The sequence below is a fragment of the Vulpes vulpes genome, chromosome 16 (assembly GCF_048418805.1).
Source record: "Vulpes vulpes isolate BD-2025 chromosome 16, VulVul3, whole genome shotgun sequence".
Lineage (NCBI taxonomy): Eukaryota > Metazoa > Chordata > Mammalia > Carnivora > Canidae > Vulpes > Vulpes vulpes.
The window spans coordinates 70,390,377-70,415,183 of NC_132795.1; the positions used below are offsets into that span (position 1 = coordinate 70,390,377).

General features: G+C 43.6%; 1 protein-coding gene across 9 annotated transcripts in view; it reads right to left on the reverse strand.

The window, feature by feature from the left end:
• NPAS2 (neuronal PAS domain protein 2) overlaps positions 1 to 24,807 on the reverse strand; it is a 174,111-nt gene that overhangs the window by 68,382 nt on the left and 80,922 nt on the right. For all 9 annotated transcript variants that reach the window (XR_011998034.1, XR_011998035.1, XM_072742972.1 and 6 more), the window contains one exon: positions 17,760 to 17,813. Coding sequence is in view for 7 of the 9 variants with exons in the window: in XM_072742968.1 (XP_072599069.1) it covers positions 17,760 to 17,813 (54 nt within the window). In the remaining 2 variants the exon portion in view is untranslated. The remainder of the gene's footprint in view (positions 1 to 17,759; positions 17,814 to 24,807) is intronic.

Genomic DNA, 24,807 nt, shown 5'->3' on the forward strand with positions numbered 1-24,807 from the left:
AGAGAGGGGGAGGCAGAGAGAAAGAGAGGAGGGCTGGGAGGGAAGGGGTGTCTGTGTGTGTCTGTGTCTGTGTGTATGTTTTAAATACAGATTGATACAAGCTTGACCCTTTGGTTTTGAACGCAGGGCTGAAAAGCCCCAGGGGATCTTTTCTAGTGTTCCTCAAGGGACATTGGTCACAGAGATAACATTTGCCTGGTACTTACTATGTAACAGGCACTATTGTGAATGTTTTATGTATATATTAATTACTTTAATCTTCCCAATGACCCTTTAAGATACTACTACTCCCATTTCACAGATGAAGCAGCTGAGGCACTGAGATGTATGACTCCCTGAAGTCAAATGACTGGGAAGTGGTAGAGCAGGCTGGCTTGGGCGCCCGTACCGGGAGGCAGTGTGCTCTCCTGTCTCCTGCAGCTCCCTCAGAACCATCATGAGGTATCTGTTATGGAGCTGTGCACCAGCGCTCTGGGAACACAGGACTAAGAATGACAAATCTGGCTGCTTGAGGTGACAGCATAGAAACTGAACACATTCTGCAGGAAAAAAATGGCATTGCATGCTAACAGGATGATGGTATTTGTGCTCAGGGAAAAATACTGCAGAAAATCAACTAAAAAAGGCCAACTAAAAGAACCTTAGAGTCAGGGACACCTGGGTGACTCAGTGGTTGAGCGTCTGCCTTCGGCTCAGGGTGTGATCCTGGGGTCCTGGGATCGAGTTCCGCATCAGGCTCCCCACAGGGAAGCCTGTGTCTCTCCCTCTCTCTCATGAATAAATAAATAAAATCTTAAAAAAAAAGAAGCTTAGGGTTTAGAGGAAGAAATGCAATTCCTACATCAGGTGCAATGTGATAAGGGTTAGGTGACAAGTTGAGACAAATTGCTGGAGAGTTCACAAGGGGAGGAGATCAGCCATGCGAGGTAGTCCAGGAAGCCTTCAGGGAAGGGGCTGAGGCAAGGTGGCCTGGAGGGGTGGGTGGGCAAGTGGGGGGGGGGGATGAGCCAAGGAAGAGCCGAGTGGTCAGGTGTGACAGGACAGCTGGGAACATGCGGGAAAGTAAGGGGAGAGAGAGAGGACAAGAAGAAGAGAGTCTCAAATGCCAGTACAGGTGGTCTGGTCCTGGCTTTTGGATGAATCCAGGACAGGGTGCTGATGGGCAGTCTCAGGGAGGGAAAGGGTAAGGACTTCAGGAAAAAGAGGAGAGGGACCCAACGCAGGGGGAAGTGAGCAGAGACTGGAAGGAGGAGTGAGGGTGGTCGGGCACAGGACCACAGTGCCCTGCATGGCTAGGGGCTGTGCTCCTCAGCTCAGTACTAACCAAACTCATTGTGAGGAGCACAGGAGAGAAAGTTGGGAATCAGAGGCAAAGGAGCCTCACTTGAATTTCATTGGTCAAAGGACAAGTAATGCTGACAATATAGACCTTTAAAATTTTTACTCTCAAAATGAACACACAGTAAACTTGACTTTTTCTTTGGGGCACAGTTCTAGAAATTTTCACACATGAAGAAATTCATGTAACCATGATCACAACTAAAAGACAGAAGAATTCCCTCTAAAAATCTTCTTCATTCTCTCCACACCTGTAGCCCCTGGCAACCCCCCACCTGTTCTCCATCACTGTGCCCTCTCTTTTGGAGAATGTCATATAAACACAATCACACAGCACATAACCCCCAAGCCTGATTTCTTCCACCCACAGAAGGCCTTTGAGACTCATTCAGGTCGCTGTGCCTATCAGTACCCTCCTCGTCTTAGTGCTGAACACTGGTTTTCTATCGTATGGATGTCCCACAGGTGGTTTATCCAATCATCTGTGAAGAAATTTCAAGTTTTCCTTTTTTTTTTTTTGTGGTCATGAAGAGACCTGTTGTAGACATTTGTGTACAACTTTTGTGTGTGTGTAAGCACAAGTTTTCAGCTCTCTGAAATGAGTAACCTGGGTCATATGGAAAATGTATGTTTAGCTGCATAAGAAACTGCCAAACTGTTTTCCAGAGTGGCTTTACCATCTTACCCCCTCACCAGCCATGTAGGAGCGATCCAGATGTTCTTTCTCCTCAAGGGGAGTTAATATTGTCAGTACTTTTCATTTTAGCTAATCTAAGAGATGTGCAGTATTATCTCACTGGGGCTTAAATTTGCATTTATCTAATGGCTAATGATGTTCTCTTTTTTGCCATCTGTATATCTTCTTTGGTGAAGCATCTGTTCATGTCTTTTGCCCATTTTGAAGTTGGGGTTTTGTTTCCTTACTGTTGAGTGTTGAGCATCCTTTACATATTCTGACACAAGTCCTTTGTCTGACATATGATTTGTCAGTATTTTCTCACAGCTCGCCTTTCTATTCTCTTAATAGTGTTTTTCACAGGGTCAAAGTTTCTCATTGTGTAGAAGTCCAGGTTAGCAATTTTTTTCTTTTGTGGATTGTGCTGTTGGTGTCAGGTCTGGGAATCCTCTGCCCAATCACAGGCCACAATTTTCTCCTGTGTTTTCTTCCAGGAGTTCTACACATTTTACATTTCATGATCCACTTTGAGTTAGTTATTTTTATAATAAGTAAGGTTTAGGTTGAAGTTTATTTGTTTGTATAGGGTTGTCCAATTTTTGCAATATCACTAAAGAAAAGGCATCTCTACATGGGATTACTTTTGTAAAGAATGAGTTGGTCATATTTATGTGGGTCAGTTTCTGGTTCTCTATTTTCTATTTTGTCTCATTGACCAGTGGATCTATTCCTCCACCAGTACCATATAGCTTTATAATAAGTCTTAAAACTGGATAATGTGAACCCTCCAACTTTATTCTTCTTTTTCAAAATTATTTTTGACTATTCTAGTTTCTCTGCCTTTCCATTACATTTTACCACCAACTTGTCTATTCCTACAGAGTTCTGCTGGGATTTTGATTGGAATTGCTTTAAATCTATGGACCAATTTGGGGGAAATTTGATATCTTTATTCTGTTGAGTCTTCCAATCATAAACACAATCTTTCCATTTATTTAGGTCATCACTGATTTCTACTATTTTGCAATTTTCTAGTAGGTGTCTCACATGTTTTATTAGATTTATACCTAAGTATTTCATTCTTTTGGATTGATTATAAAAGTGGCATTGCATTTTTAATATCAGTTTTTAATAGTTCACATTAGCCTACAGAAAGATGATTGATTTGTGTGTTGACCTTGTATCCTGTGACCTTGTTAAATTCACTTGTTAGTTACAGGAGTTTTTTATTTGTTTGTTTTGCTAAGTGTCTTGGGAGGGCCTATATATACAAACATGTCGTCTGTTAATAAGGGAATCATTATTTCTTTTTTTCCAATCAACATGCATTTGGTTTCTTTTACTCCTATTGCTCTGGCTAAGACATGCAGTATGACATTGAACAGAGTGATGACAGCAGATACCTTTGTCTTATTTCCCATCTTAGAAGGGAAAACAGTCTTTTGTCAGTAAGTGTATCAGCTATAGGTTTTATATAGATATGCCCTTTTTAAAAAGATTTTAGTTATTTATTCATGAGAGACACAGAGAGAGAGAGAAAGAGAGAGGCAGAGACACAGGCAGAGGGAGAAGCAGGCTCCAGGCAAGGAGCCTGACGGGACTCAATCCCGGGTCTCCAGGATCACGCCCTGGGCTGCAGGCAGCGCTAAACCGCTGAGCCACCCAGGGATTCCTCTACAGATACTCTTTACCAAGTTAAGGAAATTCTCTCTGATTCCTAATTTGCTGAGAGTTTATATCAAAAATACAAGTTGAATTCTGTCAAACACCTTTTCTGCTTCCTTGAATATGATCATGTGGTTTTGGTTTTTCTTCTTTATCCTGCTACCTTGATGGATTACAATGACTGGTTTTTGAATGCTGAACACCCTTACAACCCCTGGATAAAAACTCCAGGGGTTTTGATGTATTTTACACATAGGTACATATGATGTATGTATATATTTTCGTTTCTTGTACTGTGTATTTTCTGGGTAATGCTGGTCTCAGAAAATAAGTTGGGAAGTGTTTCCTCCTCTTAACTTTCTGGGAAGGACTGTATAGAATTGGTGATATTTTTTCTTTTAATGTTTGGCAGAATTCATCAGTGGAACCATTTGGGTCTGAGATTTTTTTTCAGAAGATTTTAAATTATAAATTCAATTTCCTTATTAGTTATAGGACACTTTAGGCTTTCTAGTTCATCTTGCAGGAGTTTTGGTACCTTATGTTTTTTGAGTAATTGGTACCTCTCATCTAGGTTGTCAAATTTATGTGGATACAGTTGTTTAGAGTATTCCCTTATGGTCCTTTAATGTGTGAAGGGTGTGTAATAATACTTCCCTTTTTATTCCTGCTATTGGTAATTTATGTATTTTTGGGGTCATTCTTGCAAAAGGCTTATCAATTTTATTGATTTTTTAAAAAATCATGTTTTGGTTTTTCACTATAATTTTTCTGTTTTCACTCTTTTTTTTTTTTTTAATTAATTTTTATTGGTGTTCAATTTACCAACATACAGAAAAACACCCAGTGCTCATCCCGTCAAGTGTCCACCTCAGTGCCCGTCACCCATTCCCCTCCAACACCCGCCCTCCTCCCCCTCCACCACCCCTAGTTCGTTTCCCCGAGTTAGGAGTCTTTATGTTCTGTCTCCCTTCCTGATATTTCCCAACATTTCTTCTCCCTTCCTTTATATTCCCTTTCACTATTATTCATATTCCCCAAATGAATGAGAACATACACTGTTTGTCCTTCTCCGACTGACTTATTTCACTCAGCATAATACCCTCCAGTTCCATCCACGTTGAAGCAAATGGTGGGTATTTGTCGTTTCTAATTGCTGAGTAATATTCCATTGTATACATAAACCACATCTTCTTTATCCATTCATCTTTCGATGGACACCGAGGCTCCTTCCACAGTTTGGCTATTGTGGCCATTGCTGATAGAAACATCGGGGTGCAGGTGTCCCGACGTTTCATTGCATCTGAATCTTTGGGGTAAATCCCCAACAGTGCAATTGCTGGGTCGTAGGGCAGGTCTATTTTTAACTCTTTGAGGAACCTCCACACAGTTTTCCAGAGTGGCTGCACCAGTTCACATTCCCACCAACAGTGTAAGAGGGTTCCCTTTTCTCCGCATCCTCTCCAACATTTGTGGTTTCCTGCCTTGTTAATTTTCCCCATTCTCACTGGTGTGAGGTGGTATCTCATTGTGGTTTTGATTTGTATTTCCCTGATGGCAAGTGATGCAGAGCATTTTCTCATGTGCTTGTTGGCCATGTCCATGTCTTCCTCTGTGAGATTTCTCTTATTGATTTATGCTCTTAATATTTTCATTCTTTTTGCTTTGAATTTATTTTGCTCTATGGTTTATAGTTTCTTCAGGTGAAGGCTTAGATATTGATTTGAGACCTTTTCTTCCCCAGTGTACCCATTTAATGTTGTAGATTTCCCACTAAGCACTGCTTTAGATACAACCCACAAATTTTGATATGTTGTATTTTAATTTTTGTTCAGTTCAAAATATTTTCTAAAATTCCATGAGACTTCCTCTTTAAACTTTGAGTTACTTAGAAGCCATACTGTTAATTTCCAGTTTTAGAGATATTGTTGCTGCCATTTTTCTGTTTGCAATTTAATTTCAGTTCAGTTAGATTTCATTACATTTATTTTATGAAGCAGGATTTGGTTAGTGAATGTTCAATGGGTCCTTGAAAACAGTGTGCATTCTGCCATTGTTGGGCGGAGTGTTCTATAAATGTTCAGCAGATCCTTTTGGTTGATGGTTTTTTCAGTTCTTCTATATCCTTGCTAAATTTCTATCTGACTAGTTCTATTACTGTGATAAGCATATTAAAGACTCATTGCAGTTCTTTAGGTTGTGCTTCATGCATTCTGAAGTTCTGTTGTTAGGTGTATACACATTTAGAATTGTTATGTGTTCTTGGTAAATTGACTCATTTTCATTATATAATGTCATTCCTTATTTCTGGTAATCTTCTTTGCTCTGAAATCTACCTTATTTTGTATTAATATAGTTACTCTGGCTTTCTTTTCATTACTGTTTGTGTGGTATGTCATCACCCACAATTTTACTTTGAGCCTACTTATATCATCATATTTTAAGTGAATACTTTGTGAACAGCATATAGTTAAGTCATTTAAAAAATTCATTCAGGGGATCCCTGGGTGGCTCAGCGGTTTAGCACCTGCCTTTGGCCCAGGGCGCAATCCTGGAGTCTGGGGATCGAGTCCCATGTCGGGCTCCCCGCATGGAGCCTGCTTCTCCCTCCTCCTATGTTTTCTGCCTCTCTCTCTCTCTCCTCTCTCTCTCTCTATGTCTATCATAAATAAATAAAATAAATAAATCTTAAAAAAAATTCATTCTGACAATCACTTTTAGTTGGCATATTTAGAATGCTTACATTTAATGTAATTATATGTTTAGGTTTAGGTATATCATTGTACCATCTGGGTTTTTTTTTTTTTTATTCTTTTTGTTGTTCCTATTTTTTCTATCTTGCCTTCTTTTGGGTTGTTAAAATATTTTTTTGGCATTTCATTTTAATTTATCAATTGTGTTTTTATTTACTACAGTACCTTGTATAATGCTTAGTAATTACTCAAAGGGTTATAATATAAAAACTTAGAATATTTTATTATTTCAAGTGGGATGTAGAAACTCTATTCCATTTAATTCCCTATATTCTCTCCCCCTTTATGTTGCAGTTATCTTATGCACTACATCTACACGCACTGAATCAGATAAGCTTATGTTATTTTTTCCCAAATGTCAGACTATCTATTCTATGTAGCCAGGTATTTACCATTTCTGTTACTCTTCCATTATATCTCTTATCTCAAGTTTCCATCTGGTATCATTTCCTTTCTGTTAGAAAAACTTCCTTTAGCAATTCTTTCAGAGCAGGTCTACTGATAAAAAAAACTTTCTTAGGTTTTTTGTTTTGTTGTTGTTGTTTTCATTTGAGAATGTCTTCACTTACCTTCATTTCTGATGGATATTTTTACTGAATCTAGAATTCTGTGCTAATGGTTCTTTTCTTTCAACTTTAAAAAGATGCTGTGTCATCACCAGATGGCTTCCAAGGTTTTTTTTTTTTTTTTAAGATTTATTTATTTATTCGTAAGAGACACACAGAGAGAGAGGCAGAGGGAGAAACAGGCTCCATGCAGGAAGCTCGATGTGGGACTTGATCCTGGCATCCCGGGATCATGCCAAAGGCAGATGCTGAACCGCTGAGCCACCCAGGCATCCCGGCTTCCATGGTTTCTGATAAGAAATCCATGGTGCTACTTAGATTTGTCCCATGTGGCTGGTCTTGGACCTTGGGTGGTGGTTTACCCCACAGTTCAGATCTGAAAGTCTATGGGATGCAATTTAAGGTCAGATTCATGCATATTCAGTTTGGTGGTAGGCTCAGGATCTCATAACCTTCTTTATTTGGTCTCTTTCCTGAGCTCCTTCCTCTCAGATCTCTGCCTAGTACTTTCTGGTTTCCATGCCCCATTTTTGTTCCTCTGGCCAGAAAGCTGGTTCTTTGTTTTATTCTGCTTTGTCTCACACTTTTTACATCTACACCTTCATTTGGGGCCATGTAGTAGAAAGATAGGAAGAAGGAAGCATGAGTTTCATCCCACCCTCTTAGAACAATAGTTCCTCCATTCAGAGAGATAAGTTCCTTTCCCTCAACATTTCAAGTTTCTTATGGATCCCTGATGTTGCTGTTGCTCCTGCTATCACATGATTGCTTACAGTGTACAAGTACATGGAGAAAAGAACAAAAGAGGGCAGATTCCCCTTGTTCAATCTGCTCCTACTCCCAATGCAGGACTAGAGGGCTTCTCTGGGTCCTCTCTCTATCAGCACAGATTTCTACTTGTGGTTTTAGCTGCATTGAGTCAAGGTTAGGGATTACTGGAAGGAAGAAAATACCAGTTCAGTGGTACTTCAAATTCTGATGCTTTTCTAGTCTGCCTCCTACTATATACTCTCCAGGGTTCTCAAATAGCTATTACATATAATCTGCCCATTTATAACTCTATTCAGTGTGGTGGACAGGATGGAGTAGGCTGACTCCATCTTACCCAATTCCAGAACATCAATATATCTTTTCATACCTTTTTTTAGTGAGTGTGTAAAAGACCCATAGGAATCAAAAAGGAGGAACATAAATTCTGAAGCCCTGATGGCAGGATCCCTTATACAGGGAAGTATATAGGGGAGAGCTAGACAATAGTTAATGATAGATTCTTAAGGAAGCATTTTTCTGGGTGGCTCTTGGGAAACAAGGAGGATTACAGATGAATTAGGCAGGTCCTCCTTCCTTTGGCATGACTGTATCACTTTAATGAGCTAGCATTAAAGAAGCATCAAAAGGAAACTATAGCGCATCTCAACATAGAATTTACTAAGCCAATAAAACTACTCTTCCTGCCCATTGAGGGTAACTTGGGGACCCATATTGCCTAGCTGGGGCACATGCGGTGAGGGGCAGAGGTGTAGGCTCCCAGAGCCCTGGAATTCCACAGGAATACTGTACTTGTAGTTTAGAATTTAAGTGAGATTTAGCTCCGCAGCTGGCATTCTTATGAGGTGACCCTGCTTATCAAGAGAACTCAAGGAAGGAGACACTGCAGAAAGGGTGTCGGAGAGGACCATGGTTTCAAAGTCAAGTGTTGCAGAAGAGGAACACACATATGTACACAGGTACACAAAAACACACCCCTCTTTCATTTCTCCTATAGGTGGAATTTTGAAGGCCCTTCTGTTGGGGGATTTCATGAGGCATGTTATATAAACTATGCTCAATGCTTCTCTCCCGTCCTTCTTGGTGAGGAGATAGATGATCACAGGTGGGCATACTGAGTGTGCAAGACTGGGCTTTACACTTAGCTACTGATGAGGGAGAGCTGTAGCTGGATGGGGAGCAGGTCCTTCTGAGAAGCTTATGGCACAGACCAGGAAAGAAGACATTGATCTTGCATCCTCCTAGGAGAGGCCTCATGGCCAGAATGGGGAATTTGAGCATGCAAGTGAATGTAGATGTGTTCCTGTAGGTTTGTGTCCTCAGTCCTCTGTAAATTCACAAAGGCACACAACAGTGATGCAGGTGAATTTTATATGTCACCAAAAATCCTGTTTCCCAAATGGAAAAAATGAAAAATCACTGTATCAGAACTCCTGATCTGTGAACTAGATCAGGAATAAAAATAAAGTCAGTGAAAGGAGGAAAAAAATACTATCATCATGAGTGGACTCTTTTAATCTACTTTTAATCTACTTCATGTGCAGGGGCACCTGGGTGGCTCAGTGGTTGAGTATCTGCCTTTGGCTCAGATCATGATCCCGGGGTCCTGGGTTCAAGTCCCATATCAGGCTCCCTGAGGGATGTTTGCTTCTCCCCCTGCTTATGTCTTTGCCTCCTTCTCATGAATAAACAAATAAAATCTTTTAAAAAATCTACTTCATGTGCAGACAGGTTGGGCTGGTGGTGCCTTCTGTGTAAGCCCTTCAAGCATCCAGTGAGATGCTACCCATAACATCTGACACACTTCCATACTAGGATCTCTACCTGATGTTGAATTCTGAGGTTGCCATCTTTTAAACTGGCCCCAAGAAGTCTAGTTTTGTTAACTGAGTAGATGGAACATGCTGATGAGGGAAAACAGAAGATGTTCTCTGAATCGCCTTTAGTTGGCCAAATGGAGTAAAAGCTGAAAAAATCAAAAGCTAACCAATAGAATTGGAAACCAGTGGCTAGAACTGGTGATAGAAGCACTAGTGGGCTGCCCTTGCTACCTAGAGCAGCCAAATTTTTGAGTAATAGGTATAACAATAGGTCTGTAAGTATTCAGTTCTATGTAGAGTAACTTTTTCCTACAGAGAGTCTCCACGGTGAGGAGCTAAGGCATTTCATGAGGCATATTACTTTCACACTTACAGTCACCCCTGGAAGAAGAGTGGTTGGGGTAGCAGAGAATCAGAATGGTACAGCTTAGCTTAAGGGGCATTAGACAAATCTCCAGAAGTTCTCATATTGGTTCTGCTACCTATGCCAGGAGAGAATAGGCAAGTACACCAACCTCCACAGGCCTGTTTCCTCTAATAAAACAGTGAGGACATTGACATGGTGATTTCAAACGAGAGAATTAAAATTTTTCCGAAACTCCCCCCATTGAAAGATGAGTTCTAATCCCCACCTCCACCTCCCACCTCCCAGCCTCCTTGAGTATGGGCTGTCTGGCCTTGGTGACTTGCATCTGGGGGATAAAATGCAGCACAAGGAACTGCTTGACTTCCAACGTCAGGTAGTAAGAGGACAGTGCAGCTCCCCTCTGGCTCTCTCGCCCATGAATGTTTGCCCTGGAACCCAGTCATGTGTTGTGAGGTCGCCATCACATCTCCATGTGGAAAGCCACAGTCTCCCTGACAGCCTCCATCAACCACTAGCCACTAATGGGAGTAAGCATGTCTTCAGGTGGTTCCAGACCACCATTTTTTTTAAAGATTTATTTATCTTAGAGAAAGAGAGCACGTGTGTTCATGCGTGTGGGGGAAGGGGGAGGGGGATAGAATCTCAAGCAGACTCCTTGCTGAGCGCAGAGCCCAAGGCACGCTTGATCTGATCACCCACGTGATCAGAGCCCCAGCAGAAAGTAAGAGTGGATGCTCAGCTGACTGAGTCACCCAGGTGCCCCCACCCAGGCCACCATCTTTGAGCTGCTCTTGCTGAGACCACAGGGAACAGGGACAGGCATTCCCTGTCAGGCCCCACCCAAGTTGAAGATCCACGGGCAAATGAATGATGTCACTTTTATCCTGTACATTTTGGAGAGGCTCATTACACAGCAACAGACAACCCAGGAGAGTTAGTGCCTACGGCAAAGACTCAGCGATGCCCAAGATTTCTTCTAGAGCAGAAATTCTGGTGTGTCTAAACCCAGCTAACTAGTTCCACATTATAGGATGGGACAGAAACCGATCAGCATGCAGACCAGGCCTCTCAAACCTGAGTCTTATAAACCAGGCAAAATGAACCTGTCTGAGAGTGCTTATCAGGATTAGCACTTTTTGTGAAATTTTCACAAAAGTCTTCAGGGTACCTGCAACAGATGGAGTGGTTGACAAAGGAACTCAGAGTTTCTTGTAGAATTGAAAGAGATCAAGTAGGTGCTCACTGTCGACATCCAGAGAGGCAACTCTAACAAGGCAATGCTCACGGGCATGACATAAATTTTAAATATCTTCCACATTAAGACAGTCCCATCCGTGAAAGGTGAACTTCCATGAGGAATAAATTGGGAGTCTGGTCAGCCACATTAACAGGGACCCTGTGGGAGTATTCCTGTTAAAGTTTGATGGGTGTGGTAGAAAAATGAGATGGGAAATATGCCAAAATATGAACAGTGCCTACATCTAGGTAGTGATGATTATAAATGAGCTTTGTTGATTTCTTTATACCTTTCAGTATTTTTCAAATGTTATTTTGGTGCTTTTTCATATGTAAGAAAATGCACAAAAATGATGCAAGTAAAGTTGATATAAGACAGTATTGGGCAAAAGGTCTTCATGGAAAGTCGTGAAGAGTTACTTAGAGAAAAAAGGACTATGGCCAGAGAAGGTTATTTTTTGTTGTTACTGATTTTGGTTTTTTTTCCCCCAGATAATTTTCTAAATTCACAGTTCCATAAAATGGAACAGATTTTGGGCTATTTGCTAATCGCCATCTTAGCACTTTTAATGTGCTAAGGAGCCCTGAAACTCTCCGAAAGGGAGAAAAAGTAAAGAGCATGGCCCAAACTTGTTTGGGGGGGGGGCATTTCCTCAGATTTTTCCCTTTAAGGCATAAAGCAAAGTCCATTTAAGATCAGCTGTCCCCTGCTGTGCCCAGGCCTGGGTCCTCGAGACAGGTGTACACCTCCTCATGTCCATAAGCCGGGCAGCCTCCTGCATACCCAGATGGTGGGGGCTAGAGACACCTCTGAGCTCAGGGGCTCGATTCAAGGAGAGAATGCCGGAGAGAAAAGCCACCCCCCGTGGAGCCAGATGGGTCAGGCTGGTGCTGCCCTCATCTCACAGAGAATTTTGGAGTATGTTTTCTAATGCAGAGACTTGGCGAAGCATTTGTGGGATGGCTGAGCTCGGCCAGTGATTTCTTTTCTTCTGAGATGTAACCGGGACATCTTTACTCTTAACCAGAGTTATCAGAAAATGTCGAGGCCAAATGGGAAGCTGGCCTCATTTTCTAGTGAGCCTTACTTAACAGTCACACAGGGAGAATTTCACGGGAGCGCAAGCCTTAGCAACTTGTCACTGAAATTCTCAAAGGGATATTTAGCTTTTCCTGCAGAAAAGAAGCTTTTTCAAAATGGTGGACTTCTGACCTTCCTTTTTCAAAATTTAGTGAAATTACTGAAAGGGCTTTTGGTGAATTCCTCTTCGCCTCAGATGCTCCCAGAGAGGTTCCAGACTTCTCTGGGTGTCCCTGAGCTAAGACTTTCCCAAGTTTCTAAGCCTACCAGGCACACAATTCTCCTTCTGACAATTCTTAGCCGACCAAAGTACCCCACCAGGGTAGAAGCCAAGAGCCTCGAAGAGAGGGAGGCCTCTTTTCCATTCTGCTGTTTACTGGGCCACAGTAGGAATTAGCATTCTGCTTGCGAGTACGGTTCTACTTTTTCCCTTTGTTTGGAATACAGAATCACTCATCTGGAAATTACGGGGTAATATAAATGAATCGTGTGTCCTGATACCTCTATGCTCTTGTAATGCCTGCTGCTGCCTTAATCACCAAATAAAACAAGCAGAAAGGAAGTCTCAACATTTTTTTACTGCCATATTTTCCCTGCGTCGGGGCTTACAATGATGTGCATAACTCCCAGTCAAGAGCCTATGAAAGAAAATCCCAGCAGAATTAGCACTATCGGCTCTAGCTGGAAACATCGACATATCAAGACCAAGGCCAGCCTTCTCGTTCGGCACCGAGCCCGCACCCAGGGGCATCAGGGAGTGTGCACGGAACTGGAGTCCTCCTCAATGGATCGGACCAGCTTTTCCTTTCAGAGCTACAGAATTTACAACCAGAGAAATGAAATAATAAGATGAGGTCAGTCTCCTCCTCTTCACCATATTCCTCTCCACCAAAGAGCATGTGGCTGAGAAATAGAGCTTATGAATCCTGATCAGCATCCCGGCTCTGCTCAACACAGACCCTGCAGGATGTGCTTCCTCCTTTATGCTTGTTTTCCAGAATGCCTCTCTAACTTGCCCAAAGCCCTCTGAGGGCACAGTAATGCTATGTACCCTCCTCTTTCTCTTCCACTTGCTTAGTACCTGACTTAGTTAACAAATATTGATGGGAGGGCGACTGAATGGTCTCAGTCATTGGTCCACATTGATAAACTACCCCTGGGGGAACCAGGAGAAAGGAGCAGCCTCCCAATGGCTAAAGCTTTTCCTTTTGCAATGCTTGCTTCCTCAAAGGTTCATACACGTATAGGCTTCTCGGTTGTAGTGCTGGGATTCCCACTGAAGTTCAACTTTAGGGGCACCTGGGTGGCTCAGTGGTTGAGTGTCTGCCTTTGGCTCAGGTCTGATCCAGGGGTCCTGGGATCAAGTTCCGCATCGGGCTCCCTGCATTGAGCCTGCTTCTCCCTCTGCCTATGTCTCTGCCTCTCTCTCTGTCTCTTATGAATAAGTAAATAAAATCTTAAAAAAAAACCCAAAACCCTAGGTTGCAGAGCTGCTGTGATGATCACAGAGTTCATGCATGTAAAATGCTGCAGGCCCACAGCGAGTGCTCCAGGCACCTTGGTGTTGCTGTGTCCTCTGCAGTGTGCTGGGGGCTTACAAACAGCTGCATTTAGTTCCAGCCATAACCCTACAAAGAAGTTGCTACTATTATCACCCCCATTTGGCAGAGGAAGAAACTGAAGCTAAGAGAAGTGCAGTAGCTCATCTGAGGACAGAAAGTGTAAGTGTCAGGAGTCTAAGCCAGGCCTGTCTCATTCTAAGCTATGTACTTCCTGCCCACTGCACCGCTTCCTGGATGACCCCCCCACCCACACACACACACAAAAACTATGTCACGCCAGAATTAGAAACACATGTGTATGTATGACTGGACCCCAAAATGGTCAGCTGTGAACCTCATTATCTAGGGATTCCAAATGTCTCTCCTTCAAACTGTTTCCTTTTTTGAGTTCAAGGACCATGTTTTTTGCATCTTCCCCAAAGAAAACAGCAAATAGTCCTGACACACAATGGGCACTCAATACTCACTGGATTTACACGGAAATTCACAGAAGTGGAACTGTGTCCTGGTTCAGAATACTCGATCAAACAATCCAAACAAACCATGAATTCCCTAAAGCTTTGGAAACCTTGCCCAACACAGCGCGTGTTTTCTGGAGACAATGAGGGTTTTTGAGCTGAAGCCGAGCATTTCTAATCTCATCAAAAAAAAAAAAAAAAAAAAGACCATCATGTGAGTGAAAACTATTCCTATCAGGCCTCTAGGTGGGATTAGGGGAAGGGCCTCCCATGCTGCTACCAAACCTGCTAGAGTTAGAGGCTTCAAAAAGGATATAATCTTAGGATAGTGGGTCATTTTGTCCTGGTTTCTCCCCAAGTGTTATGAAGGCTACTGCATTATTGCTGGTATTCTGGCAACAGATCTGGGTATTACCAAACATTCTAGACCTGTTTCCCTATCTGAGGTCAAGAGGGGGTGAGGGCTGGCCAGCAGCCTCACTATCCCAGATGTGGGCACACATCCCGAATAGGCAATGTGGGGCTGTGGGTACCCACAGCTCAGAGCAAACAGGGGTGGGAATGAATGGAAAGAAACTGGGTATGACCTGATTTATTTCTAAGGACTTTTAGCAGAGATTTTGTTGGGATGTCTCTATCTGGTGACCCCTGAGTGTTGTAGCATTTCATCTCTGGATTTTGAGGTAAGCAGTGCAGTAGAGGCAGGGCTAGGACTGGGGGGCAGAGAGGTGACCTGAAGATGAGGATGGTAGCAGCAGACTCCCACTGACTCCAAAATCACAGCACGACATAGCTGTCCACCTGGGCTTGCCAGAGAGACTGGTCAGTCCCTACGTGAAGGGGTGTGCTTATGGTCTGGGAGTAAGCACAGTCTGAAGTCAGGAAGCCTTTATTTAACTTCCACTTGCCACTTGTTAGAGCTTTATGATGTTTTATGAGTTACTAAGCCTTCCTCTCCTCATCTGTAGAATGGGAATAATAGTGAAATACACTTCAGAGGGATGTTGGGATGATATGTGATAATGCAGAGAAAAGAACATAGCATCAAAGGATTAGGGCTCAGAGGCCGCACAGCCGCTGATCTTTTCATGTTGCCGAGAATGAGAATACCCTGTCAATATATTAGTGTCTTGCATTTTCCTTTTTTTTTTTTTAAAGATTTTATTTATTTGAGAGAGAGAGAATGTGTGTGAGAGAAGGAGATCATGAGCAGGGGGGAGAGGGAGAAGCAGACTCCCTGCTGAGCGGGGAGCCCAACGCAGGGCTCAATCCCCAGACCCTGGGATCACAACCTGAGCTAAAGGCAGACACTTAACCAACTGAACCATCCAGGGCCCTGTGTCCTACATTTTTACATACATGTAACAATTCACACACACACACACACACACACACACACACACACACACACACACACACATAGGAGCTTCTTTGTGTATGTTGTGGCTGATTCCCAAAATAACCCTGGAGGAGGGCAGGACAGAAATGGCTGTGTGGTGTTACAGGTGAGGAAGTGGAAGGTGACAGTGGGAAGGGTCTGTTGGAATTCACGAGCTGCAACTGGGCTGGTGTTGCCCCTGCACCCACTCCACAGCTACCTGCGAGGAGACCAAGAGGCCAAACACCCAGAGGAAAGAACTGGAAGTCCGCCTGCCCATGAGAGAGGGCAGGAAGATTCCAACCTCGTCTGGTCTGGGCTAGTCTTGTTCACCCACTTGTTACTTGGGACCACGTGGATTTTGCAACCCTTAGAGGTTGTGGTTTAACGTCTGAGAGCACCACTGTGGGGAGCCCCGTTTCCCACTGCCAAGGGAAGGGCATGTTACTTCCAAATAAATTGGGGGTGTTATTTGAATTGTTGCCTATTTAGATTTTTATCAGAGAAAATTCTTTTCTTTTTGTGGGGAAGTGCAGAGGGAGAGAGGGAGGGAGAGAGAATCTCAAGCAGACTCCATACTGAGCTCAGAGCCCCACGTGGGGCTCGATCTCATGGCCCTGAGATCATGACCTGAGCCAAAATGAAGAGTCAGATGCTCAACCGATGGCACTACCCAGGCCCTGAGAAAATTTTAAAACATGGACAGGTAGAGATAAGCGTCTGATGAACCCCCAGTGCTGACCCTCCAGTGTTAACAACCCTTGCTCCTGGCTGACCTGTTTCACCCACACCTCTGGCCATCTACCCTGCTCCCTGACTTTTCTTTAAGGAAATACTTGGGGAGTTAACAAGCAGTTCAGACTCCTGCTGTGCCCCACAGATTTACATCCAGCAGGCCTGGAGTGGCTGGGGATTTGTTCTCATGCCTGCCACCCTTTCCCCCCAACAGGTGACATGAAAGGCAGACACCGAACTGGGGGACCTCTGAGGGCCTCTCCATTTGCAAGTGGATGATTCTGTAAGCGACAACCAGGCAGTAGGTGCTGTGAAGGGAAGTGGGCAAACCCTTCAGTTCTGCAGCCGTCTGAGGGCCCGTTGCAGAGGACTGAGGGTCCTGTCACACACACACACACACACACACACACACACACACACACACACAGTGGCAGAAGCAGAGATCATATGGAGGAAGAAGGCTCGTCCTTGGGCCTGTGAGTGAAGGCTTTCCCCAGAGAGCACACTCTGTTGCTGGGCCTGTCACCTGCAGCCTGATGGTCCGTAGTCACCTACCAACCACCTCCCTTCACCTGTGTCCTCCTCATGTCGCCTTTATTTCCCTGAAGCCTAGCACAATAACTGCCCACAGGGGTGAATTGTGTGATGTTGATAATATTCTACGGCTCTTTACCTTCAAACTATCAACTTCATGACTCCACTTTACACACAGTAGGTATTCAGTAGGTGCCCAGTGAAGGAATAAGCAAGGATTGGGTTAAACAGCTCTGACACGCCAGCTACCGAGCTAGTATTTCTGGCCAACACCACAATGGCGTAAGGGGTGGGATCTCCAAGTACAGATGAAGAAACTGAGGCAGGGTACATGGAAGTGCTTATCGCACGGGGATGATTACTATGTGTTCAATGTATGGGAAAGAGGATTCCTATTATTGTCCAAAGCCAGGCAGCTGCCACAGTGGGGCTGGGATTTGAAACCAGTCATGCCTGGCTCCAGTCAGGCTGCCTTACCAAGCAGTCTCTGTGCTGGAAAAGCAGTAAACTTCAGTGGCCTCTGAAAGGAGACCCAGGTCACCAAGGTTAATATACAAACATGTGAAAAATATAAGCCACTTGGCAAGTCCCAGACAATGAGGAATTTCAGGATAAGGAAGAAAATTGAGGGAGCTGGTCTACATTATTATTATTTTTTTTTTAGTAGAGCACTGCTATACTTCATGGATGGCGGATACCAAAAGCATGTTCCCCAATGGCCTGTCTTGCTGGTGTTCTCATCCACGCTGAGTGAGGACAAGCACGTGTGACCCTGGCAGACCACATGGAACACACCGAGGCAGGAAAGCCGCTCCTTCTTACCTCTTTGCCCTGTCTTTCTCATCTTCATCCATTAGATTTTCTATGCAGTTTTTCCTGCAAAAAAAAAAAAAAAAAACAGAGGATTACTGTCTGCTTCTAGACCTTTCTTAGGTCTATCCAGGTGTCATCATTTTGGTCCTATCTAACGCCCCCCTCCTCCTCCCCGCCCCAGACTTAGCCTAGAGGTTCTCAAACTTTCTGGTTCCGGTAAAACCCTTTACTCTCTCAAAAATTACTGAGGACATCAAAGAGTTCTTGTGTATGTGGGTTAAAGTGAGAAATCTTAAATATGCGAGCCTTCATTCCATTAGGTATCAGGGCCGTACAATCATCAGATGTCAAGGAGCTTCTAGAAAAGTTCACTATATTCACGAGAGCAAAAAAGGCAAAGAATGTGTTAATATTAGGAAAGTTGTTTTGACCTCCTGGACCCCCCAGGGATCCCCAGATCACACTTGGACAACTGTTGTCTAGATCCAGCTCAGTGAAGTGTCTGTTTATCTCAGACCTTAACCTGCAAGGTGCCTATGACATTACGAAGGACCGCATTTATACATCTGTTCACTCAAATACACAAACCCCGCTTACATGCAGCCAGGAAGAAACGGGGCCCCAAAATATGACAATCCATAGTCCTTCAAGGCATTTACACTTCCCTAGACAGTCAAGGCACACAAATGCGAAAAATTAAATAACAATCCAGGAATGTTCTCGCAGCCCAAAGGCATCAGAGACTCCCTCACTGCCCAGAGCCTGTACTCTCCCGGGCGGCTGGCTGGATGTCTTAAGGCCCACAGATGCGGGTTCCTCTGCCACACGCAGGCCTGTGTCTTCACGCCTCAGAGCCATGGCTCTGACTCCTTATTTCATTCACACGTGTCCCACAGTCCCGCGTGTCTGGGGTACGCCCCCTCCAGGCAGCACTGGGAGCAGAAACACTCTGAGGGTGGCCCACAAGGCCAGAGCCTGCGGGGGGAACTGGAGGTGAAGGCCGTGGTGGCCGAGGGGGCAGAGTGAGTGGGATCAGGGTGGGGACCCCGGAAGAGCTGAGTCACCAGTGCCCACACACTTCTCTTCCCAGAGGGTCTGAAGTCAGGAGGCCCAAACCAACACTCTGCGACCGCACCGACACCCTCGAAACTTCAAGTAGCAGATACTTTTTAATGGGGCACACGTATCTCTGTCTAAGATGAACTGGTTTTGTGATGTGGGTCCGACAGGTGCATAGGGATGGGTGGGAGCCCGACAAGGAGGGAGAATTCTGCAGCTCCACACGCGCACACTCAGCGTGCGCACACCCTGCTCCATTCAGTCACCCACAGCCTCGCTTTAGTGATAGGTTCGGGAGGCACGGCCATCCCGAGTTGAGGCTTGCAGCGTAATTTAAATGGGGTTTTAATTCATCTGCACAAAGGCCTGTGCTTAATGCTTTCCAGGTGGAATCTGTTCAGTTTTAAGATGCGAAAAAAGTGGTGTCACCTTCTTTAGTGATGCACAACCCCAGATCTGTGCTCCCAGGGACGTGCTGGCTGCCCATGTGAGCAGGACGTGAGCGAGCACCCAGCCGAACCAAGGCCTTCGCCAGGTGCCCCTGGGCAGAGCATGTTTGAGGGAGGGATGAGGACTTCACTCTGCTTTCCTGAGGTTCTGGAATCCTGCAATTACTGGGATTACTGGGATTGCTTAGTCATAAATGAAAATTTACAAGTGACTAATAGCTGTTCTTTATCAGCCACGTCTTCTCTGTTTTATATTTGTCCTTAAACATTTCCTGAATCCATGAAACCTTGATGACCTATACCCACTTCCTCTTCTCCCCTATCCCTCCCGTTCCCTTGCCTGATTCCTGTCACCTGACCCCTGTCTACATCATTCTGCTCAATGGCAGGTGTGTGATGAGAAGACACCTAAGCCAAGTTCCCCAGGAGTACCTGCCACAGGGGCTCCACACTCAGATCCTTACTGTCTTGTCACTGAGCCTATTGTCTCCCATGCCCTCCTCATGGGCCTTTTTTTAAGATTTTATTTATTTGAGAGAGAGAGAGAGAGAGAGAGAGAGAGAGCAAGCATAAGGAGGGGGAAAGAGGCAGAGGGAGAGAGAGAAGCAGACTCTCTGCTGAGCAGGGAGCCCAAAGTAGGACTCAATCCCAGGACCCTGAGATGACCTCAGAGCCACCCACAGGCTCCTCCATCTTTTTTTTTTAATACTAAAACAACTGTGGTGAAATACACATTACATAAAACGTATCACTTTTAAGTGGACAGTTCAAGGCATTAAGTGCATTGCTCTTGTGCAACCATCACCACCATCTGAGGGACTCTTCTCTTCGTGCAAAACTGCAACTCTGTCCATCCTTCACTGACTCCCCATTCTCTCTCCCCTAGACATTGCCATCACCACTCTCTCTGTCTCTATGGATCTGACTATTCTACATTTGTCACACAGGTGGAATCATACAGGACAACTACTGTTGTCCTTTTGTGGCAAGCTGATTTCACTTTTAGCATAACGTCCTTAAGATTTATCACATCATAGCGTGTATGGGGATTTTCTTCCTTTTTAATACTGAATAATCTTGGGGATCCCTAGGTGGCTCAGTGGTTTAGTGCCCAGGGCGCGACCCTGGAGTCCCAGGATGGAGTCCCGGGATCGAGTCCCGTGTCGGGCTCCCAGAGTGGAGCCTACTTCTCCCTCCTCCTGTGTCTCTGCCTCTCTCTCTGTGTGTGTGTCTATCATAAATAAATAAAATAAATAAATCTTTAAAAAAAGACTGAATAATCTTCCATTGTGTGTTTATACCACTTTTTATTTATCCCGTCATCTGTCCATGCACTCTGAGTGGCTTCCACCTTTTGACTACCACCAGTAGTGCTGCTAGGAACGTGGCTGTACCCCCTACCCTCATTTTTGAGCCATCCTTTTATTTCATGATGTGGAGAAGTTAGGGCCCAAAAGCACAAAAGAAAGGGAAGAAAATCTTTCTTGTGAGGTCTGGTTAAAGGAACAGTAGAGAAGTTTAAGAGACGGCACCTATTCCTCTCGATTGCATAGGATTTTGAGCAAAAAAAAATTTTTTTTTCATGATCACACAGAACCAGGGAAGAGAACATGGAGCTTAAGTGAAGGCAGAGAAGATTCTGTATGGATGTGAGAAGATAACTGCTGATGTGATTAACCCCCAGAGTGAATAATGGAGGGATACTATAGAACCTCCCCCCTGGACAACCACATATTCTAAGATCTATTAGTCAAAGTCCCAACAGGAGACAGGACTTCGATAGAAAGGTGTGGGTGGGGTTTAGGGTAACCAACAGGGATGGTGTGGCTACCTAGGGTTAGTATCAGTTGAGCTGTTAACCCCCCTGAGAGTGAATGGATCAAAAGGAAATAGTTTCCCAAATCTGGAAGGAGTGTGTCCTATAGGGTAGGGGGCATTTGGTGGAAGGATGCAGCCAGCCTGAAGAAACCTTTTAAGAGGGGAGTCAAGGGAATAAATACCTCACCTCACTCTCTGCCCATCCTGTCCCGCTGGTGTTGCCTATTGGATACACCACCCAGAAGGGTGAGGCAGGGGGCCCATGATATCATCCGTATGGGGGAGCCCCGGGTACAGAGGAGGGTGGAAAGGTGTGAAGTGGAACAGGAAGGATACTCAGTAATGTTCATTTATGAGAGGCTCCTCCAGTTCTGGGTTTCTTGGATTTTCTGGAACACAAACTATTTGGAACCTTTCGAAACCTTTTACATTTCCCCAAATTTGAAGTATAAGCATCTGCATCTAGGAACTAAACACTCAAGAAATAATAACACAATCGTGATTAGAGGCTGAGGAAAGGGAGACTAGCAGAGAAGATTCTTGGAACTATTTAAGTCACAAAGTCGGTAATGATAGACTGTAACCTACAGAAGAAACTTCTTGAGTCCATAGGGATACAAATCATTAACCGGATAAATCAATGGGCAGTTGGGGAGGGGGACAGATCTCCCTTACAGAACAACTCCAATTCATAAAGGTAAAAGGAATATAGGAAATAGAAAATCACATCAGTACCCCATAGTAATAATTTTTGCAGGCAAGATCCATTGATGGATGTTGAAATTAATATGCAAAAGTTTGAGAAGACTCAGGATATCTGCATAAAGTATCTCCTTCAATATATTTATTAACTACAAAGAAGAATGGTAACTTTATAACTGGGGGCGGTTGGCAGACACTACCTTCCCTAGGGGTCAAAATTAACATCACCAGTGTAAGTTAGACCTAAGTCTTTTGGTGGAAATAAGTGCTCATTCTCTTGGGTGTTTATACCCAGGTAGGAGTGTAATTGCTATATTATAGGGTGGCCATATGCTTAGTTTATCAAAAACTGCCAACTGTTTTCCAAAGTGACCGCACAATTTTACATTTGCACCAGGAGCATGTGAGAGTTCCCGCGGTTCCACATTCTTGCCAACACTTGGTATTGGTTTCTTACTTTTAGTCATTCTAGCGGGTGTGTTGTGGGATCTCACTGGGATTTGAATTTGCATTTCCCTCATGATTGATGACACTGAGTATCTTTTCATGTGCTTACTGACCACCAAGATAGCTTTTTCAGTGAGATGTCCAAGTTTTTTTGCCCATTATTTTTCTTTTTTTCTTAAAAATTGGGCCATTTGTCTTCCTTGTACTGGTTTGTAGAGGTTTCTCTCTTCTGCCCATGGAACTTTGCCAGATCTAGAGATCAATTTGTGAACATTTTCTCCCAGTCTGTGGCTGGCCTTTGCACTTTCTTGATGGTATCTCTTGGTGAACAGATAAAGTCCAGTTTATAAATTTTTAATTTCATGGTTAGTGATTTTGTGTCCTCAGAAATCTCTGCCACCTCAGTGTCATGAAGAATTCTCCTGTTTCCTTCTAAAAGCTTTATTAATTTAGCTTTTACATTTAGATCTATAGTCCATCGCAAATTAAATTTTATGTGTGGTGTAAAACAATGGTCAAGGATCATTTTTTTTTCCTTGCTCCAATCTGGACATTCAGTTACTTCAGGGTCATTTATTGAAAAGACATTTCTTTCCCTGTTGAATTGTATTGGCATTTTTGTCAGATGTCTCCTGTGATCCTATACATATATTTACAGAATCTTTATTCAGGTCCATCTATCTATAGGGTCTCGGCAGCATGCAGATATACAGGATAAATATTTTTTGAAATAAACTAGAATTATTTTGCATTTACAGAAAATGCAAAGGCACTACAGAGAGTTCCTACATATCCTGCACCCAGTATCCCTTATTATAAACACCTCACATTGGTATGGTACATTTGTCACAATTAATGAACATCATTGACACATCATTAAATAAAGTCCACACTTTATTAATATTTATTAGTTTCTACCTAATGTCCTTTTTCTGTCCCAATATCTCATCTAGAGTACCACATTACACTTAGTCATCGTGTCTCCTTAGGCATCTCATAGATGTGAGAGTTTCTCAGACTCTCCTTGTTTAGGATTTGTAGAATTTCCCTCAGTTTGGGTTTGTCTGATGTTTTTTCTCATGGTCAGATTGAGCATATGGGTTTTTAGGAGGAAGCCTACAGGGGTAAAGTGCCATTCTTATCACATCATGTCAAGGGTGTTAACAGCATCTATCCCTATAACATTGGCCTTAACTACCTGGCTAAGGTAGTGCCAAACTTAGCTTTATTATTTTTTTTAATATTTATTTGAGAAAGAGAGAGAGAGAGAGAGATGGAAAACACGAGTGGGGGGAGGGGCAGAAGGAGAAACAGACTCCCTCACTGACCAGGGAGCCTGATGTGGGGCTCGATCCCAGGATCCTGAGATCATGACCTGAGGTGAAAGCAGATGCTCAACCGAATGAGCCACCCAGGTACCTTAAACTTATCTTTAAACTGCATGTTAGTTACATTTACACATGGCATGTGCAATATTTTTCTTCAATTTTCATATAGTCCTTTTCCAAATGAAGAATTGCTAAATTTAAAGTGGTAGATCCAATTATCAATCTCAAAAAAGTACAATGAATATGCTATCTTCTCTGTTTTTAGAGTTGGATACATAATTATTGAGCTTTTATCAGATTGACAATCGGAGCCATTGCTTCAAACTTAGAGGCACTTCACCTGGAAACATATTGAGCATATTATCTGAAGACAGCTAACCTGCTGTTTAGGGAAACTTATTCTGTTTCCCAACTCTGTGGCATCTTGGATTTGTCTATCTTTATGTCAGTTCCACACTATCTCAACTCCTCTGGCTTTATAGAGATTCTTGGTAGCAATGTTGTGTGAGCTTTCCAATTTTGTGCTTCTTATTTAAGATTCTTGGCTATTCTAGGTCTTTGCATTTCCTTGCAAATTTTGGAATTTACATTGTCAATTTCTATAAAAATGCCTGCTGCAACCTTGATTGGGATTGTGTTGAATCTAGATTGTGTAGAATCTAATTTGGGAAAAACTGAGTCGTAACCATGTTGAGGTCTCTGATCCATGTACTCGGCTTCTCTCTGTGAAGAGGTAATGGAGTGGCTTCCTTGAAGCACTAACATGATGTTCAGTGATTCAATGGGTATTCCCTGAGTGCTAGGGCAACCTGCAAAGCCCCTGCTCTCATGGTGCTTAGAGGGTGGGGGTTGGGTAGGGGAGTGGGGGCAAGTCACAAGCAAATAAATAAGCAAACACTGTCAACTGCTTATAACTTCTGTGGAGAAAAATAAAGGAGAGTTGATGCGGGGTGGGGGCAGGGGTAGGGAGTGCTGTACTGGGCTGGCTGGAGTCTTACTTACTCTTGCTATTTTAGGGAGTCACAGAAGGCCTCCCTAGTAAGACCATGTTTGAGATATGACCTGAGGGAAGGAGCCATGGGGATACATACCAGGGAGACTGGACAAAGTTTGGCTTTTGCTCTGAGTGAATGGGAAGGCACTGGAGGTTCTGATCAGAGAGGCGACAGAGAGTTCCTCAGAGGACAGTGGCAATTCTCGAAAGAATTACATTGGCACAGGTGAGAGTTTCTGTTTCCCTCATTGCTAAAGTGG